Source organism: Aspergillus fumigatus, chromosome 5 (assembly GCF_000002655.1).
Source record: "Aspergillus fumigatus Af293 chromosome 5, whole genome shotgun sequence".
NCBI classification, from domain to species: domain Eukaryota; kingdom Fungi; phylum Ascomycota; class Eurotiomycetes; order Eurotiales; family Aspergillaceae; genus Aspergillus; species Aspergillus fumigatus.
This window is the reverse complement of record NC_007198.1, coordinates 3,182,870-3,202,467: the sequence shown is the minus strand read 5'-3', so window position 1 is coordinate 3,202,467 and position 19,598 is coordinate 3,182,870. Positions and strand designations below refer to the sequence as shown.

Genomic DNA, 19,598 nt, shown 5'->3' with positions numbered 1-19,598 from the left:
CAAGATTTGACAACCCAAGTGTCTTTAAGACACATTCATAATGAATTTATACACGTCAGTTTCATGCCAGAAAAAACATCCCCTCATGCGACATCGTTCATGATCGTCCATCATCATCTCGTGTACTGTACAAGTTGCTAAATACAATGGCTTCTGCAGATTTGAACCCCAAATAGAGAGTGACACCCAAAGTGCGAAATCCTTCTCTAGAGAATAGAAGGACATATTCAGAAAATGCAGGTAGATAGGCTCCATCCGTGCTTAGCTGATAGGTCGATGACAGCGCACGCAGATCAATTTCTGCTTGCCTGTCCGCGACTTGGTTGCTCGAAAGTTCGTCCCTTGGCAGTTATCACACCTGAGCACATCTCCCTCATCTCCCTCTCCATTAGAGGAGCCGTAATCACTGCTCAAAGCGCTGGCCATACTGAATTTGCGTCCTGGAACAGATAACCTGTTCGAATCCCGAGACTGAGATGGGGTTTTGTTCTGCGCTGCCAGCGCATCATGGGTGATTTTGTTCCAGAACGCATAACTTTGTTGGCCCTGTAACCACAAAGGGTTGTCCTTGTCCTTTCCCTTGGCGACTATTGTCCTCGCGGTCGGGACCATTCTAACGTCCTCAGCGTTCCGCTTGGAGGCTTCTACACTAGACCGTCGACTATCAAACGACGACTTGTATGCAGATGGCGGTGGAGACACAGTGAGAGACAGAGAATCAGCAGGTGCTCCGCCTGAAAACTGACGCACTGGACCTGAGTAACGTGAGACATCGGGTATAGACGTGTGGGGAGACGGGCTCCGAGTCCTCGTTCCATCACGAGAGCCTTCACGCTTCGCTGTGTCGTGCCCTATGACCGAGTTGCGCCAAGAGATAATGCGCTCTGAAGGTGTCTTGTGAGACGACTCCTTCCCGATTGAAGAGGAAATGCTATGGCGAGCTGAATTGGATCGGCGCAACAGTCTCCTGGAAAAGGTGGAATGGGTGTCCCAATTCTCGTAGCGGCGCTTTTGGAACGCGCAGTCTTGCCGCAGAACTCTGATTTTGCCCGAATAATCGGCGACGATGATGATGTTGCCTTCCGGGTGCGTTGAACGGGAGAGATATGATGGGGATTCCTGCGCTAGCTTACTAATGTCGGAGTTGCGATTTTGGCGAGCATTTTCCTTCTCTGCGGCGCTCACCAAGGTCACCGGTGGTGGATTGCAGATGTCGTACACTGGGTCGTCGGAAAAGCCCAGGACCTGCTTTGTCTTCGACGGAGCCATTACAGCTGCGGTGACAATAGCGGACTGTGTTTCAAAAACTTCAACAGCACGCTTATCGAAGTCCTTCTCCACGGCACCCGTAGGCCAAACATATACCCGCCGATCTTCACTCCCGCAAATGATATGCTTGCCGTCGTCACTAAAGGAGGCACGGATCTGACTGCATGTGTTCTCGTTGCCGCGATATTTCGCCTCCAGTGTCCTATCCTTAAAGTTGTACTGTCGTATCCGTGAATCGTTACTTGTGATCAGAAGCTTGACCTCACCGTTGGGGTCGCCACGAGGTAAAGTAATGGTATCAATGCCTGTTATCTTACTGCCTTTGGCGTTGCGGCCTCGCGCGGATCGGACGTGTATCTGCCCAACTGGCTTCAACCCATCCGTGTCGTATATGTTGCACATACCATTGAGACAACCAGCAATTGAGTGCCTACCATCAGGGGTGAAAGCGATCGCTGTGATCATATCTGGGACCGCCGCGACGAACGCCACGCTTTTGTCCGGAATGCTCCAGAGACGGAGTTTAGTGTCGAGAGACCCCGCAAGGAAAAACCGATCGTCACGGGGGTGGAACTGGATAGAAGTAACGAAATCACTGTGCTGAAAGCAGCAGAGACATTCCGACCTTGACACATGCCACAGGCGGACAGTCTTGTCCATTGAGGAAGACAGTAGAAAGTTATTCTGATCGCCCGCGTCAGATCACATCATATGCCTCTTCGATGTGAGCATCGTACCTTACTCCAACTCAGGTCCAACACGCTCCCACTGTGACCTTCGTACATTTGGATCGGCTCAGTCCTAAAGACAGGCGCCTTCAACTGCGGAGGCTCGTCCGCACCTTGAGTTTCTTCGCCTTCACCGAGTCCTTCTTCTTTACGATCATCCGGTGAAGCAATGACGGCCCAAACGCGCACCCTCCTGTCTTGACCTGCTGCCGCTAAATATTTGCCATCCTTCGAGAATGATAACGCCCATATTGCTTTTCCAGTATTGCCGCCGCTTAGGGTGCCTGTCGTCGATCCCGTTGCATCCTTTACCGAGTTGTTCGAGGGTGCCGCTATGTCAGTCAATTCCTGCGCGAGAAAAACCCTACTGAACGTTTTGTCTTTCTTGTAATATGTCTTCACCCTGATGTACTTTGGCGGAGGGGGAAACTTGGGAAAGAAGCCTATCGGTTGTGCCGCGGCGTTGGCATCCATGCGGAAGGTGTCCGGTTCCGAGACATCGTCCTCTGCTTCAGATAGATTCTCTTTCTTTTTGCCTCCGATTATCCGACTGAGGAACGATACTCCTTTCCTGTGAATCACAAATATGCCTCGTTATTATGACTTAATTGTTCGGTGAACAATGGCGAGCTTTGTTGTTGGAGAGGAAAGACGATGGATTTTAGGGGTGCAGCTGACAAGGGAGCATGTGTTGGAGGACAATGGAAAGACAATGACCTCTTAAAAGTCGAACTGAACGAGACATATGGCACGTACTTTTTCTCTTTGGGAGGTCTCTGGCGTAATACAGGATTCCCCGGGATCGAGCCCTGCTCAGCTGGAGAGTAGTCGTTCGTTCCGCCAGCTTCCGCTTCATATGATGCTCTACCAAGGAGTTTCAGAGGAATCGATCGTTCGGTATTGGTGCGCTTAATGATATGCTAAGTTCGCCAGTAGTGCATAAGTCCTCAATGCTTTTACTCTGCATGACATTGCATTGTAAGGTGGGGAATGCGAAGAAACTCACTTGCGACAGCGGGTCGATCGCGCTCGAATCTGCGCTGGGCCCGTAGAGCGTCGGGGAGGAAATGGAATTTCTGCCATAGGTATTACTCTGAATCGGCGATCGGGCATTCCTTTTCGAATCTTGCTGATTTGCGCTTGAGCCTGATGCATTATCGGACACGACAGAACCTATCACGAAGTCCGCGAGAAAAGCAAATAACCATCAGCGGGTGACGCATTACAGAATCATTGGCAGATTTGTCTGAATGACCAGTCCTTAAAAGGAAGACGATAAGAGTTGCACATACCGACAGGGAAAGACTGCGAAGTCCTTAAAAGTCCTGGTGTCGCAACACTGGGACTATCATTCGTAAAGCTGTTATCGTCATTGCGTTGGCCATCCTTGCGACTGCGCACAGTGGTGGTGGTGATAATTGCGGGCAACGCGGGGGCTGTCGAAGCGCGCGGCACCTGGACACTTTGATCTTCCGTCTCCTGCGAACCCTCCGCCATAGTGAGCTTGCGGCTCGTAATTGCGCATGTGGAATTTAAAAAGAGACCGGTGCGATGTATGGGAATCTTCCTGCCGATGTACAGCTGGGTGGAGAGGTCGTAGAAGAGGCCATAGAAGAGAATTGACAGGGCTCTAGGAAACTTGGGGCAGGGTCATGTTAACCAGTAGCTAACAAGGATGATGATAATTCATAAGAAGAGTATGGTTAGATAGATTAGTTAAGATGATAGATTATCACTCCTCTGGCCCATCCTCCTTTCGTGTTTAGTGTGTTCGAATGAAATGGAGTGGACGGCAATGTTCGGATGAGGGCTTAACACCAGGATGGATGACATCAAAGCGGGACATCATAGTAGTGCTTTTTTTCCCTCTTATCTGCTCGGTTGGAGGGATCTGGGCAGTTCCATTCTTTTCATTTAATAATGATGGGATCCATGGTCATGGTAGAGCTTACACACAATAGCACCTGAGCGAATGAAGAATCTCTGGGTCTGAGTGGACCACTTACCATTAATATTATTGATTTCTCTCATGAAACATACTGTAACAACACATGGGGAGAAAAAAGCTGTGGCAGATGGATCAGCGTTTATCTACAGAGTACTACTAGGCTAAGACGAGAAATGGCAGCAACTAAGCATAGTCTGTACAATCATATACCCAAGGGAAGTCTCATTAAACAAACTTGGAGAGTGTCGGATGTGCACAGCAACCAGCAATGTCTCAGGACTCTTGGTTGTCCCTACAGGTATACTCCTTTTATGGAGTCTTTTACACACAGTGGATGGGCTCTCTTTGCTAGAGCTAGACAGACACTTCTCTAGAAACTACCTTTTCCACAATTATCACACTATCCAAGACTAAAGTCAAGGAAAAGGAGGGGTAGGGGACAGACCCGGATATTGTGAACATTAAACTCATTCGAGGCTTTTTTTGCGAGCAACCTCAGAGTCAGTGTGTCATTGACTATTCCAAAATAGATCAAACTGTCGCATACGTTGTCGCACATCCATCGCTTTGCGAAGACAACATGCTCAATAAGAGTTTAAGAAGGACTGAATCCATCGTGACTCTGTTCTCATTTTCATTATCCTTTGGATCTATGGTTCAAAGACAATTAGAAAGCTCAATCCAAGGATGACTGCTCCAGTTTCTTAGCTCGATCTTTGGCTATATCACACATTGCCTGCCAATCAATGCCAGAATTAGCTGGCAGTTTGTTACCAACGGTGTGGTCGATCAAAGGCACCCACCTGAATGGTCTCTTGTCTTTCTCGCTCGATATCGCCCCTTTCAATCCTCCGGCGCATTTCCTCCATGATGACGTCTCTGCTTCTTCCATTGACAAACGTTCTAGGTCATGTCACCGGAAGGCATACGGTCAGCATACAGAAGGCATTGAATGCTGATACTTTCGACAAAGCACATACACAAATCTCAGTCCTGGAAATCTCTCCTCATACTCGACATTGAGTAGTCTCAATTTCTCCGCTTGTGCTTCTGACCCTGTATTCAGATTGGCCTGCTCTCTCTTGCTGAGCTCGCTCATATGTTCTGTATCTGCAGCTTTAGGCCGTCCAAGGCGAGGGTGCGACCCCATGATTCCCGTGAGGATTTTATCGTCGGTGGGAGAATTTTTAGGGGAGAGTGCAGACATCCGGCCCCCTACTGCATCGATGAGACTGTTATACGAGGAGAAAGTCTGGTTGGATAGGACCGGAGCCATCAGCGTGTGGAGTTCTGGAGATGGCTCAAAGAGGGTATCGAGAGCTCTGAATTGCTCATCCTGTGATAGAGCCGGTAGTGATGAGATTGAAGGAAGGCTGGGAGACATGAAGATCGACGTTGCAGCTTTCAATACCTTCGCCGGTACCTATGCGAATAGAAATCCAGATTTTGATATGAATCGCGAAGGGAGTTGGAGGGCCGCTTTTGTGATAAATACTGGGACTAATATCAGCCCCGCATCGGGAGTCTCCGAGCGGTTGTTTCTGTTGACAGAGACGGAGAGCTCCAGGATGGATTGAGTTTATGATGGACGCGGGTAGTTGAAAATATCGGCCATTTAGAAAGGTATTGGAAATGGATTGATTCAGATTGACGTCGATTGGAATGTTATTGACATTTCTATCTACTCTATCCGTCACAAGCTTATAAGGTTATTGGATACCCTAGGAGCTGCCTTTTTGCCCGCGATGAGAATCTCGGAACGAAGGAAGTTAACATTTCTGGCGCCGATTGTCCAGATTATAAATTGTCCTGATTATAACGAACTCTTCGGCTCTTCCATGCATGTAATGGCCGATCTGTGCTTGCATGAAAACGCGGAGATATGACGATCTAGCCTTCTGCCTATCCAAGCTTTGTATGGGTCTAGAAAGACTGACACCATTTTTTATTCAACTGATGAACAGTTTGTGTTGCATTGCCAGGTCATCATGTTTAAAGATTATCATATGAAATACAAAGTATTATGTCCTAAACATTGAAGTATCTTAAGCAGCAATAGGTAATCTGATGATACTTGATAGGTATACTTGGAGCGGTAGATAGACTAAGATAACAAGGATACGCCAACTGCACAGACCGTACAGAGTAGTCAACAATACCTCAGCTGGAGCATTAATGCTATTGAGAAATGCCTAGATAGATAGTCCGCACCTTGGCTGATATAACTATCAAACGCAGAAAAATGACTGCAGTTGACCGAATTGCCTTGGCTATAGAGCCATCGCTTGTTACTGATCGCCCAGTTGCAGTGAGAATATCTCCTGCCGTGAACCTTATGGAATTATCTGATGCTTTGTCTTTTGATTCTTTGGATTCATTTATCAATAGTCCGTACCTCGCCTGATCTCCTCACTTGCACTTGGTATTCGACCAAGTACCTGACCAAATACCTGCCAATTTTCCCTGCCTCGGATCTATTTGCCAACGGGCCAAGGAACGTGGGGATATTTCGACCCGTCCCTATCTCCAAAAGTGGAGGCAACTAGTCCTCCACTAGGAGTGCCCCTGAACTCCTGAGAGGTTCGTGAGGTAGATACTCCGTACATCTCCGTCAACGGCGTCAGGTCCCTCTTTCATCCTGTCAATCCCTCGATAGCGACGGATTTCGACTCTTTAGGTGGCAGTGCCTGATCTGGGCAGGCCTCGATCTGCACGCGTGTCGTCTTTCTCGCACATTCGTTTTAAGAAATCTTCACCATCTATTCGTCAAAGCCGACTCCTGTCTTCCTTCCCTTTGATCTCTTATCTACTCTCTCTCATTGAACACCTCTCCTTGCAGGATTTAACGATTCGTCTTTTTGTCTATCACTCCATTGTGATATTTGAACCGGATACCAGCTCCCAATGCGGTTCCCGTCATGTCTCTTAATGGCCTAGATAATCCCGCGGTCATCGAAGCCTACCAGAGCGCTCTGGCCGAAGCGGGAGGATGGTTAGTTCACCTTCGTCAATGAATTCGCGATCGGTCGCAATTGCGTCACGTGGCTGTCAATGTTAATAGTTCGCGCTTTATCTATGCAAGCTGACACTCATTGCCTCATGTCATTTAGGTTTCTTCTCCGTTACGTATCAAGGGATGAGATAACTCTGCTTGATCGAGGAACAGGCGGGGTGCCAGATGTGCGGAGTGCGATCGACAGCTACGAAGAAATCTCCCCTCTCTACGGTTTCTTACAATATCGGCGGAGAAAAGTGGTCCTGAGCTACCTGCCTGAGGGTCTCTCGAGGCTTATACAAGGTACTTTACACCCTGGCTCCATTGTGTGCTAGTTCCCCGCCGCTGATGATCTCGCTGACGCGGACTTGTGTGTGTAGCCCGAACCACAGTGCAGTTTCAGTCAATCTTGGACAAGTTCTCGCCCCATGATACTGTATTCTCCTTCACAAAGTCAGCAGATCTTACCGAGAGTGCACTGTCTTCTGCGTGCCTGTTACATGCTGCGTCAGGTTCTATCACCTCCTCTTCAAGCTCCCTCCGCCGTCGCAGGCTGATGGAAATTGCTGAAGATGCAGAGGAAAACAATACGACCAAGGACCAGACGCAGGTCCCATCTCCACATCCGGACAATCGACAAAGGTCAACCAGCCATGTATCCGAAGCCACCGTAGTGCCCCCATCAGTCACTTCGAACGCTCGAGAAGCCCCCATTGGCGACGAATCGCCCACCGTCGCAAATATCACCCACAATTCCCAAGCCAGTGATCAAGTGTCCATCTCCTGGGATAGCAGATCCGAGCGCCCCGCTTCACGACGAAGACTTGAGGATGACATATCCTACGCACCATCGGAGTCGCGGAGGTCTACACAGTCGGCCAGGCCGTCGCTCAGGGACCTGGAGCGTGCGACTACCTACACCCCGAAAGTCAAGCGTGGTCCTCGACCTTCAGTAGACGGGAGCGGGCGTCCTCGCACGGCAGGTAATCTGTCTCGAAACTCCGAGCAGCGGCCAGTAGCCTCTTTACCAGCTGGTGTTAGGACATCATCGCTACGGAAAGGCAACCCGAGCCCAAACCGGCCCCGTTCTCAAGGAAGTCCAGTGGCATCCGTTTCCAGCCGAACAGCCCCCCCTGTGCCACCATTGTTGGTCCCACCATTGTCAATGCCGATTTCACGGCCCCAGTTGTCACCTGGTGCTAAATCACTGAGTGCTCTCTCTTCGTCCGGCACCTCAAACGAAAAGGAAAGGCTGATGAAAGCTCTCCAGTTGCGAAAAACTCAGATGGAAAAGCGTGCGGCGGAGAGCAAAAAAGATGGAAAGACGAAAAATGGAAGATTGACCGATGTTGACGAGAATAAGGAGAACATTGATCAGGCTGATGACAAGTCGAAGCATGATCAAGAAACTGCAGCAGTGGCCGAGCATACCAAAGAGCTTTGTCTTAAGACGCAGCTCTCTATTAAGCCTGGATCAATCGCACTATCTGAGGAAAAGCTTGCCCCTGACGAAAAGCTTGCTACGTCTGACTCCACAAAACCCGATTCGGCCGTGGGTATGGAGGTCTCCAACTTCGATGACGAACAGCTTCTCAATCAGTCGCTCCTGAACGCGGACAACGCTCTTATAGCCAATCCGGAAGAATCGTCGGAGACAGCCCAGTTTCACGCATCTCAGGTGTCCCCGGAAATTGAAGCGGTCACTACCGACGAAGACTTGGCTGTGTCCGTTGACAACGACACTAAAAATGGCCCCGGCTTGCCTAGCGCCGACATCCACGTCCCACCCCAAAACTTTGAAAAAGCTGCAACAGAGAAAAACCAACAAATTGTTCCCTCTCCTTCACATCCGGAAAATAATCCTGTTACTGGCTCGGACGAGGCTTTAGCAGTGACCAATCCGGCCGATTCAATCCTGCCCCAATCCATTCCTATTCCCGACTCGCCGACTTCCAATTCGCGGTTGAGCTCCACTCCTGAAGCGACGGTAATTGCACCTTGTCCCGCCGAGCCGCAGAATGAGTTGATCCCTGAGACCTCGAATGCGGATTCGAAGAACGTGAACCCTCGTAAAGACAAGCGCAAACCTCAGCTCGAGCCTATTCAGGTCCCCACTCCAGACTATTCTGATGACGAGAATCTCCTTTCGGATGATTCCTTCATGGAAGAACTGAAGAGCGCCACTGTCGAGGAAGCGAAGCCTGTTTCGGTCGGAAAGTCGCCGTTGTCGCCAGTCTACCCGAATAACAATGACCAGATAAGCTCTCATGCTTGGAAGAATTCACGGGCAGTTTCGAACCCGAGCGCCCTGGGGCACCGATTTCACAGCATGCAGTCACTCTCTGGGGAGAGATCCGTCTCTGGTCCTTGTGGAGACGTGGATAGCGCAGCAGGTCCTGTGCTTGTGGCCAAGAAAATCAATGTATCTTCGGGAATCTCAAAGCGCATCAAGGCTCTGGAGAAGTTTTCAAACAGCCGCGAAACATCATCTAACTCAGGGTTGAATTTGGCTCCACCTACTGCATCCTCTTCTTTCGAAGCTCTCCGAAAGCGAGCATCTCTGTCATTAAGTGGGGCCAATTCAGACGCAAGCTCAATTTTCCGGCATGGCTCTCATACCCCAGAAACTTTCTCCCGAGCCCCTAGTGTTAAACGTCGCGACTCACAATCTAGTACGAATGCTGCATGCACCACGAGCTCAATTTCGGTGACTGCCCGGATAGTCCGCGACGCAACCAATGCCCCTAGCGATTCAAAATCAGACCTCCCGGACTCGGGCGTTCTCAATCTCCAAGCCAGTCCTTTGACCGTGGAACGTGGGCCTCCTGAAGAGACGATTACCAAACCAGAAGAACGTAGTATGTCTTCGTCTTCTGCGACTTCTGGTCACCAGTCCCGGGCCGCTTCAGTGTCACGATCTGAGAGCAGATTGTCTGTCTCCTCTGCCTCGAAAAAGGAAGATGCCTTTTTGTCGAAGTCGACCAGCGATTTATCTTCGTCCCCCGAGGAGAAGCGGGCCTCTCGCGCTTCTCGACTCCTCCGCCGCATGTCATCGATAACGTCAAATTCAAAGAAGAGCGTCATTGGGGCATTCAGTCCTTCCGTCAAGGAAGAAGAAAGCAAACCGGTCCCTGCTGAGAAGCCGAAGACTAGCGTGAGCAGCGCGGCAATCGATGTCGGCGAGGTCAATGTTCAGTTCCCTGACACCCTCCTCTGGAAGCGCCGATTCATTCGGATCGACGACAAAGGATATTTGATATTGACCCCTGGAAATGTCGATTCAAGCAGCCGCAACATGGTCAAGCGGTACCATTTGACTGAGTTCAAAACACCATGTATACCAGATGAAGATCGTCAAGAACTGCCCAACAGCATTTTGCTTGACTTCTTGAACGGTAGCACCCTCCAGTGCGCCTGTGAATCCCGACAAGGACAAGCCTTTGTTCTCCAAAGTAAGTCGTTATAATGCACTTGCTACATTCTTCAGGCTACAGAGAGCTAACATACAACAGCACTCGTTGACGCTCACAGTGCTTATCAGCAGTCACTGCCCTGATATTCTCCTTTACCACATAGACTACTTTCTATCACTTGTCCTGTCCTTCTAAAAATATGCCTGTTGGCCGTATTTCTTTCTAAAATTATTTTTCACTGCCCTTTTGCCAAATTGCTTTGTTTTCAGCGGTATACCCCAGCCAAAAGCGGTTCTCCTTTGTTCAACTGCCGATTGTGTCTGACAGTCTGACTTGCAACCGTTTCCTATTGCTTTGCAACATTCGCCCACCCATTTCTTGAACCTGATGAGATGCATGATCTGATGAAATAGATCCATTGCATGGAATGATCTCCTGCTTGATGCGGAGGTCGATCCTCTTTTAGTTAATGTGCTTTATCCATTGGCTTAGACCTTGCAATCTTACATCTCACATTCTTGGTTGAAGCAGCCCGCAACCATATTAAATGGATTACTATCATTAATGACCTGCAAGATCCTCTTTCTGAGGGATTTGGGAAGCCAAACCCCACCGTGACTGAGACAAAAGCCATGTCGTAGTACCGATACTATGCAAGGCTGTGCAGGTTTACCGAAGCTATCCAGAAGTTCTGCACTTTGCAAATAGGCGAAAATCAAGGAAAAGCGTATCAAGTAGAATCATCATGTTGAAAACATCGTCAACGCTGTCTATTGTACAGGTATTCTGAAGTATTATGGAAACTTTTAAATAGTGCCGGAGTTCTATGTCTGAATAGACTTATTTGGTGTTCGCTTCCGCTCTCTTCTTCTCCCACTCCTCCAGGAATCGTTTGACTTTCGGACCCCAAACATCCTCGCCAGCTTCGAGATCTTTATACTCGAGGACCTTGTCGGACTCCAGCTCGAAATCCGCTTGGCGCGTTCGGATGAGCGAGCTCATCAGACCACAGCTACCGAGGGCCTTGCCGAGATCATGCGCCAAGGAGCGAACGTAGAAACCAGACGAGACGGTCATGGTGATTTTCACAGCAGGAGGTTGAGGGGAGGGTTCATTTGCTGACGCGGTAACTGTTTCCGAGGAACCATCTGAGAGCTCATCCTGCGCCGGCGCTGAGTCGCCATTGGCGGTGATTTTCTGTTTCTTCGCCGCCGATGGAGCGAGCTCGGTATCAGTGGCAGAAGGAGCGTCCTCCTCGTCTTTTGCGGGCTCCTCAGCAGGCGGCGGTGTCTTACGTTTTGTACCTGTTGATGTCTCCTGTTCTCCGCTATCCTCTGCCGGGACTTCGGTCTCAGCGGCCGGAGCTACGGGTAGGGTATCATCCTTCGCCAGAAGCCTTTCCGCAACTTCCTTCTCCTCACCGGCAGCCTCTTCCCTGGGCCACTCGTATTCGTGGGTGCCAGGCTCGTACCACTCGAGGATGCGCAGATCGCTCACTTCCACGGGGCGTGACTGGATCTCAATCGGAGGCTCCTTGCCTTCCCGTGCATACTCGTAAAGCTTCTTCCCCTGGACCTTCAGCGCCGAGAAAATAGGCGGACGCTGCATGATCTTCCCTCTGAACTGCTCGAGCGCCTTCTCAACCGCCTCCCGAGTGATGTGCTCGTACGGAGCCCGTCGGACGATCTTCCCCAGCTTGTCGTAGGTGTCTGTCTCAGCTCCGAAAAGCACGACTGTTTCGTATGTCTTCGTGCACCCTAGGAAGTCGTTGAGGCTTTTCGTACCCTTGCCCACACCCGTGACTAGCACGCCAGTCGCCAATGGGTCGAGGGTACCTCCATGTCCGATTTTGACGTCCAGGCGCCTCGAGCGGCGCCTGTTGCGCTGGTAGCTGCTCTCTCTGTTCCGTCGCGCGCGCTCCTCTTCGAGCCAGGGCTTGAAGAGCTTGGAGGGGTTAAAATGGTGCTGAAGGGTTCGGATGACATCGGCCGATGTGACACCTTGAGGCTTGTGGACGGCTGTTGCACATTAGCGCTTTTTTTTACCGTGCTCCGGTGCGCGGGAGAACACATACCGAAGACGCCTTCGTAGATTTTTTCTCCAGACATTGTGGTACGAAATAATCTGAAGCCGCGACGGAATCCCATCAGTCGCGGGGGACGTGGATTAAATATGGTTATGGGAAGGCTGATGGCAGGTAAATAATCTTGATCAATGAGCGCCTAACCTTGATAATTGGCAGCGATCAATCAATATGCAATGAAGCTGGCTGGCAGTTTAACAATGGATTTCTCACACCAACTCTTCTACAAGAAAAAGAACATTGCCGAGTGCTTTGCACAATAAGGAAGATATCTCAGCAAAACGGTACGGTACAAATTATTTCGTGCATACCGGAGAATGACAATGTTACCGGACCCCAAATTTCGTAAATGACAGGTAATTATCAGTCTGTCCGCGGGGGGGGGGTGGGTTGTGCCAGACAAAGGAAGGTACCTCAAGGAACTCTAGTGAACTCCATCCGGACCATCCTCATTCGACTTATCTCTTGGTCCTTCAGCCTTTGCGTCCGGCTTCAAAAGAAGCTTTCGTCAATTCCTTTCCATATCAATCAAGACGCCATGCTGCTCCCCGAGACATGACGTCGCGAGAAGATAGTGTCCTGGCCGCCAGAGACCCATCTCTTACGGACGAGAACGACTGGGAGGAGTTCAGTTTGTCTGAAGTCAGGGTCCTGGTGCCAGGCAAATCCCGATATGCCAATCTGCTTACAGCATCTCCCAGCAACCCTGTTCAGGTAACGGGCTGTTTGGACGAGGTGGAAGAGGAGCAAGAGTCTCTAGGTATGTATTACTGGAGTTTCAACTTTAATTGTTACAAATAGTACCTCTCACAAATACCGCAATCTTCGTCGTCTTCAGCCAGAAGCTGACTTGAATCTTGTCTGTTTGGATAGTCCTCGATCCTGATTATATTACAAAACGGATTGTGATCGATAATGTGACACATTATGCCTACGGCCAGCATAGTGACGGTGAGGTTGGGGTCTGGATTGCTGGCCGTGCTGGGTGGTTTTCCATATCACCAGCGAGGGGTTACCGACCAATGTTCAATGATGTAGTCGAAGCCATTGACCTGTTATATTTTTTAGCGGACAGACACCAACCGAAGGGCCGAAGACGGAAAAAAGGGTATCCAAGCGTTGAGTACCTGTGTGAGGAGGTGAGTGCCCATCACATCGATGGACTTTAGGCGTCAAGTCACTTACAAACGGCGCTTCTAGTATGTCAATCACACACATGGTATTTGCGAGGACGCTGATGATTCCGCCGAAGTCTTTTACAAACATCACAACTTCCTCCTCTCTCGGATGCTGAAGGGTGAAGAGGAAGTGGAATGGACCAAAACACACCTTTTCGAGCATTTATGCGAAAAGTTTCCTGTGAGCAGATCCATCAGTACCTAGCATCACGATTTCCTCTGCTGATGTTTATAAAATAGGAGGACTATGAAGAAATTAGGTCATCGCACGAGTCAAAACAAGATGGAGAAGCTATGGAAGAGGACAAGGATGAGGACATTGATGAGATCTCAGAAGAGTCAACGCATGTGCCTGATCCAAATGTGGTTTCAAAGACGCAGGCAGACGCAATTTACCAGGTGATCCTTGATTTGAAAGAGGCAGGACACTTGGCGAAACGTCAGCTCAATCTTGATTTACTTACTTCCACCCTTGTGAGCCGGTTCGAGATAGATAGTCCCGAGTACGCACAAGATCTTATCTCATCGAGGGCCAACATGATCTTGGGGCTGATGGACGAAGCTAAGACGCCGAATTTTGACTGGTCACGGAAGGTTATCTACCGCGAGCTGAAGGCCGCGTCAGAGAGAAATGAACTTCAGCAGATCGCTCTTACTCCGTTGCGTCCCCGGACTTCTGGAGAAGAAGAGTCCTCTGATGAAGAGAGTGAACACGGAGAAAACCGCAGACCACGAAGACGATTAGTTCGCAAATCTGTGCTTCGCCCGAAGTCGAGCACATTCTCCACTAAGCAAATTGGCAAGCGTACACGGAGCACTGCGATCGACCCAGATGATATATCGGATGGGGATCAAGACGGAATGAATGATCTCGAGACCCCCAGCAAAGTTCGCGGTCATGATCTGATACGGGACCCGCTTTCAACTAGAGCAAAACGAAGAACTCGCTCCATTCTATCAGACACGACCTCCACGCCTCAACACAAAAAACCTCTACAGGAAACTCTCCAAAGCCGAAATACTTCCGTTTCCGCTGGAGATCAAGTCCAGGACTCAGTTGGCGTAGACATTACTCATGGGGACGATGTACCATCCGATACATGGATTTGCCAAGTACGAGGGTGTGGAAAGGTGATCAACAAGAGTAATACAAAGAGAGGCAAAGAATTAATCCAAGATCATTCCTTGGCGCATGCGGACGACACCAAGGCCAAACTTGACCTTGTTTTTGCAGAACAAAGGTTGAATATTAATATACGCGTTGATAATCTTCTCGAACGGATTCGGGAGATGGGGAACCTTGACACTGGGCTTTCGCTCATGGAGAACGGAGCCAGCGGTCAAACTGAGTCTTGAGAGAACTGCTGCATATCACCGACTGGAAGATCCCTTGTGAAATGCTTAAACATGCTGGTTTCAGCCTCCAGACTACTGTTGGCACCAACGGACAGCAATGAGAGCTCGAGCAGTACGCAACCGTTCGACTATTCCTGGGTGAGTATCATTGCTTACATTTCGTTCGTCTGGTGCTGACTGGACTTGGCAGGTCGATCAACCCATTGATAATTAGGCGCACAAGTCTGCATACGAAACGACTGAATACATATCCGCTCTAACGAAGGACACGACGGATGCTTGATTTTAATACATCATCGAAGATATAGCAGGTCTAACATGGAGGCAACTATGCATTTCGGATGTTGGAAGATGAGCACGGCGTTGCAGATTGATTGATAATGATACCAAAGAGATAGATATGACTTCTTCGAATGATACAAAATGGAAATAATTAGCGTCCATGGAGAAGCAGGGTATATAGCCCGTACAAAATCACAATATGAGACGCAGCGAGTGATTATCTTGAGAAGGGCATGCCAGAGATTGATCAATATACATGGAGGACGTGACATCGATGGTCAAGAAGTCCAAGCTCTGTCTGGACAGCTATCTAACAGGACAAGTGAAGACAGACGATCTTTTGAACGCCGAACTATGAATCTCTGCTTTTTTAATTCCCAGCCGAAGACAGAAAAATAGACAATCAAAAAGTGGAACAATCAAAAGTAACTAGTCATTACCTTAGGACCTGCCCTTTGCCGCCGCTCTCTTACTTTTCCCAGGTCTCTTGGAGCCACCTTTCATCTTCTTGACTGAGAAGTTACGCAGGTCTCCGCTAGAGATAGCGTCACCACTCTTGGCGTGCCGTTTCTTACCACCGAAGCCGTATTTTTCATTCTTCTTCTGGCGCTTCAGTGAGGGTCCGCCGCTCTCATTGCCGCGACTGCGCTTGCGGCTGTTGGATTTGCCAGAGTCTTCGATGGCAATATCGAATAGATCGTTATCCTTGTCCGTAATGCCAGACTTATCAGCCTTGCGCTCTAGGAGACGAGAGAACATGTCAGTAATTGTTCAGGGACCTGTGTGAAAAGAACGGGTAACCTACTCTTCTTCAGCTCATTGATCTTCTCAAGTGTCTCGCGCTTCTCCTTCTGTCTCTGTTGCAACTTGGCAACTTGAACCTGCTTTCCGAACTTCTTCAGATCCCGCTGCTTGCGAGCTTCCGCGGCAGCCTTCTTGGCAGCAGCTTCGTCGTAAAGCTTCTTCTTTATCTTGCTCATGTGCTCATCGGTCTTGACCATCTCCGCAAAATAGTCGCCGGGCCGAGTGAACGGAACACCCTCCTTCTTCAACAGGCGGCGTGCCTCTGAAGCGGCAGCCTGGCAAACCTTGTAGAAAGCCAGCTCGCGGTTCAGGTCGTCGTTGGGGTCGGGGACTTCGATCGGCTCTTTCGAGACTAGCGAATTGTGCTCTGAAAACGGCGTCTGGGAGGTGATGAACGAAATGCGTTTAATAGATGTGTTGATAGCAGCAGAGTTATTGATCGTGAGGCGCTGGTGAGGAACCACATCCTCTCTTTCGTCTTCGGACAAGTCGGATAGAGGAATGTCTTCTTCTTCTTCTTCTTCTTCTTCTTCTCCCTCCTCCTCCTCGTCAATTTCATCTTCCTCGCTGTCTTCCGCTTCTACGGTAGCCTCTTTATCCGACTCTCCATCCGCATTGTCGCTTGATCCGACTTCATCTTCAGAATCGTTGCGCTTCTTGGATTTCAAATTCTCCGATTGAGCCTGTGCGCACGCGAGCGATTGATTTAGCAATCTTGATTTTAACGCTTCTGTGGCACCGCCGACATACCTTGCCATTTGTTTCAACAGTACCCTCTTCCTTATTCTCACCATCTCCTGAATTCGTCTTCTTTGTCGCTTTTCTCTTCTCTGCGGCCTTGACTAATTTTCTCTGCTTCTCTGCATCGTAGTCTCGGCCCTTGTGGGCATCCAGAGCCTGGAGCAACTTGCTGCGTTTAGGCATTTTCTCTGTGAAAGCTAAAATTACGATAAAGATTGAAAAGAATGTTCGACTGCAAGCTTGCAACTACTGTCGAGCACCGCGGCGGACTTTCAGATCAGGAAATTACGGGAATTTTTTTGGGATGCCGCTAGTTCGTATATGGTTAGCGTTCAAGATAAGCCCGTACTAGTCCAGCTTTAGCCTAGAGCCCCTCGGTGATCAGGAGAAACAGTTGATCCTTTGGGCATCTTATCGTCTTAATCTGGATATCAGCATCGAGAGTAGTATACAAAGTACAAGACGAAAAACCACACCTTGGCAGTTGTCCTTCGGTGCTACATAGCATTTATTTCAAACCTCCTCAAAGTAATTTCGGGGGTCTCAGAACCGACCTTCTCGTACCCTGCCGAAACATCCCATCAATACACTATGACAGAAGATAGCAAATCCATTTCGACATCAGAGGCTGTCACCCCTCCCACCGGGGAATCCCTGCGATCGCAACAGGTTCGCTGGCCTGTCGTAGTATTGTTTAGATACATATCGCTTACAGTCACTGTAGAGCACCGACGCACAAGGCCAGTTCTCAGCAGCAGTCGACGACCTCCTGGACCAATTACAACACAAGTTCGACAATGTGTCGCGGGAAGTGTTTGCAAAACGTTCGTTTGCCTCGTACATGGAACTCATCACTAGGCAAGCTGTACATGATACTGACTTGAGCATTTCTAGTGGACGATATGGCTACGCGCCTCGACGAGCTGGAAGCTTCCTTGACTGTTGCTGGCGACACGGCCACGGCAACAGCGTCGTCTCCGACAAAATGACATTCGCGCAGGCATATAGAGTGTGGTCTTTCGATTCCATAGCATGATGTTGCGCTGGTGGTCTGTTTCTGTGCGAAATGGAGTTTTTCGGTTAAGTTGTTCTTCAGCGACGCCTTCATTGCTGGCGTGGCAGATGTGCAAGTGTACTTTGTCGTATTGATGTCTCACGTATTGAGAGATACCCTATTGAGATTCTGGAGAATAGATGCCTCTTGTTATATATTTGTTGAGCTATTTTTTGCTTGGATCAAGCCTCAGTTTCTACATTCTTTGCATCGTAGAGTTCCAGAGACATATTTCAAGGACCAAAGGTCATACAATTTGACAAGTCCGTCAATTATCTCCAATCCCTGCAATCTTACATATTTGAGCCAGTGGAATGATTTATAGCTCGTCCTTGGCATCAGTGTCTTTCTCGCCAACAAACTTGCGCAGGATGTTGCTGCGAGAAACAATATCGTCAAGCTTCTCGGGGGCCGAGCCACCCTTCTCAAGGATCTTCTTGAGACGAGCTAACTCCTTGCTGGCATACTCCTCGTTCTGGCTGATCTTCTCGGCAACCTTGACATAGTACTGAGCATACTTGTCCTGAAGACCCTTGGCAGCCTTCTTAACCTCCGCAACCAGCTCCTCGGCGTTGCGCGACGAGATGTACTTATTAATGAACTCGTCCAAAACGGCGACTGTGCCGGCCTTCTCGTTGAGACCTCCACCAACAACACGGTTAGTACCAGCGTTGGCGTTCAGGAACTCGATGAAGGCTTCTTCGGAACGAGCACCGCTGTAAGTGATGGGCTCAGTCGAGCCCTTGGGGAAAAACTTGATGGTGGGGTATCCGGTGACGCCTTGTTCTTTAGCGAGGGCTTTGGAATTCTCTGCCTCAGCGTCAACCTTGGCGATCACAACGTTGGGCTCGAGAGCGAAGTCATTGGCGAGGGTCTCCCAAGTAGGGGCGAGGTTCTTGCAGTCTGTAATCACGGAGTCATATTAGATCAGTCCGACAAAGCCAGGAAAAGGGAAAAAATTGATGGAAGGACTCACGTCCGCACCAAGGCGCAGTGAAAGCAACCAACACATTCTTGTCGCCACCAATGGTAGACTTCCACGAAGACTCAGTCAGCATCTCGACCTTACTAGGCTCCTTCTTTGGTCCACGAGGCTTAATGCCCGTCTTCTCCGCAATGAACGCAGACAGGCTCTCCAGATCCCGACCACCTTTGTAGTCCTCGGGCTTGTCACTCTTGCCATCGAACCACTTCAGGGTCGGGAATCCCTGGACACCAAATCTCTTTCCAAGATCTCTATGTTCGTCCGCATCAACCTTAGCCACAGTCACCTTGTCCTTGGCGAACTCGAAAGCCTGAGCGAGCTCCTCATAGACGGGTGCGAGGTTCTTGCAGTGGCCACACCAAGGGGCGAAGAATTCAACAAGAGCGGGCTTTCCGGACTTGAGGACGACATCGTCGAAGTTCTTGGGAAGTAGATCAATGACGGCGGAAGTGGCGCTGGCAATACCGACGAGCAGTGTGAGGCAGCTCACAAGCAGGAAGCTCAACCGAGCCATGGTGGCTTGCGTGTTAGAAGAAGCGGGAGCTGGATTATCCTCAATCAAAAACACAAGATATTGGAAATATTATGTACGAACTGTATCAATGATAGAAGGGCTTTTTTAAATGCCTTCAACCAAATCAGCTCAAATAGTTGAAGGTGGTGTAATTTGCCTCCTAACGTATGGATCCCACACCAGAAGCTCCGCTATCACCGCAGATCACATCGGATTTATCAGCGGGTCGGAAGAGGACACTTGGTATC

General features: G+C 49.4%; 7 protein-coding genes across 7 annotated transcripts; 2 read left to right on the top strand and 5 right to left on the bottom strand.

The window, feature by feature from the left end:
- Nucleotides 1-261: 261 nt before the first annotated feature.
- AFUA_5G12330 (WD40 repeat domain-containing protein) lies at nucleotides 262-4,022 on the bottom strand (the record flags this gene model as incomplete). Its single annotated transcript, XM_748326.2, has 5 exons — nucleotides 3,290-4,022; nucleotides 3,004-3,170; nucleotides 2,754-2,917; nucleotides 2,007-2,568; nucleotides 262-1,953 (listed from the first exon to the last, which is right to left on the bottom strand). Exons 1-5 carry the CDS (start codon nucleotides 3,492-3,494, stop codon nucleotides 262-264), a joined length of 2,790 nt encoding a protein of 929 aa, XP_753419.1. The 5' UTR covers nucleotides 3,495-4,022.
- A 257-nt stretch (nucleotides 4,023-4,279) lies between these two features.
- AFUA_5G12325 (2-oxo-4-hydroxy-4-carboxy-5-ureidoimidazoline decarboxylase) lies at nucleotides 4,280-5,629 on the bottom strand. The gene is made up of 3 exons (XM_001481464.2): nucleotides 4,926-5,629; nucleotides 4,749-4,848; nucleotides 4,280-4,681 (listed from the first exon to the last, which is right to left on the bottom strand). The coding sequence occupies exons 1-3, from the start codon at nucleotides 5,327-5,329 to the stop codon at nucleotides 4,622-4,624; spliced, it is 564 nt and encodes a 187-aa protein (XP_001481514.1). The 5' UTR covers nucleotides 5,330-5,629; the 3' UTR covers nucleotides 4,280-4,621.
- A 483-nt stretch (nucleotides 5,630-6,112) lies between these two features.
- On the top strand, nucleotides 6,113-11,034 carry AFUA_5G12320 (uncharacterized protein). The gene is made up of 5 exons (XM_077804868.1): nucleotides 6,113-6,937; nucleotides 7,056-7,243; nucleotides 7,321-7,452; nucleotides 7,513-10,392; nucleotides 10,453-11,034. The coding sequence occupies exons 1-5, from the start codon at nucleotides 6,864-6,866 to the stop codon at nucleotides 10,494-10,496; spliced, it is 3,318 nt and encodes a 1,105-aa protein (XP_077661004.1). The 5' UTR covers nucleotides 6,113-6,863; the 3' UTR covers nucleotides 10,497-11,034.
- Nucleotides 11,035-11,081: 47 nt separating this feature from the next.
- On the bottom strand, nucleotides 11,082-12,803 carry AFUA_5G12310 (pseudouridine synthase PUS4). The gene is made up of 2 exons (XM_748328.2): nucleotides 12,428-12,803; nucleotides 11,082-12,371 (listed from the first exon to the last, which is right to left on the bottom strand). Exons 1-2 carry the CDS (start codon nucleotides 12,498-12,500, stop codon nucleotides 11,194-11,196), a joined length of 1,251 nt encoding a protein of 416 aa, XP_753421.2. The 5' UTR covers nucleotides 12,501-12,803; the 3' UTR covers nucleotides 11,082-11,193.
- Nucleotides 12,804-12,814: 11 nt separating this feature from the next.
- On the top strand, nucleotides 12,815-15,108 carry AFUA_5G12302 (uncharacterized protein). Its single transcript, XM_001481463.2, has 4 exons — nucleotides 12,815-13,196; nucleotides 13,310-13,575; nucleotides 13,637-13,795; nucleotides 13,855-15,108. Exons 1-4 carry the CDS (start codon nucleotides 12,992-12,994, stop codon nucleotides 14,968-14,970), a joined length of 1,746 nt encoding a protein of 581 aa, XP_001481513.1. The 5' UTR covers nucleotides 12,815-12,991; the 3' UTR covers nucleotides 14,971-15,108.
- Nucleotides 15,109-15,693: 585 nt separating this feature from the next.
- On the bottom strand, nucleotides 15,694-17,041 carry AFUA_5G12270 (EBP2 family rRNA-processing protein; the record flags this gene model as incomplete). The annotated part of the gene is made up of 3 exons (XM_748331.2): nucleotides 16,807-17,041; nucleotides 16,058-16,739; nucleotides 15,694-15,992 (listed from the first exon to the last, which is right to left on the bottom strand). Exons 1-3 carry the CDS (start codon nucleotides 16,978-16,980, stop codon nucleotides 15,694-15,696), a joined length of 1,155 nt encoding a protein of 384 aa, XP_753424.1. The 5' UTR covers nucleotides 16,981-17,041.
- A 741-nt stretch (nucleotides 17,042-17,782) lies between these two features.
- Nucleotides 17,783-19,552, bottom strand: tigA (protein disulfide isomerase family protein). The gene is made up of 2 exons (XM_748332.2): nucleotides 18,828-19,552; nucleotides 17,783-18,754 (listed from the first exon to the last, which is right to left on the bottom strand). The coding sequence occupies exons 1-2, from the start codon at nucleotides 19,348-19,350 to the stop codon at nucleotides 18,171-18,173; spliced, it is 1,107 nt and encodes a 368-aa protein (XP_753425.1). The 5' UTR covers nucleotides 19,351-19,552; the 3' UTR covers nucleotides 17,783-18,170.
- Between the last annotated feature and the right edge of the window lie 46 nt (nucleotides 19,553-19,598).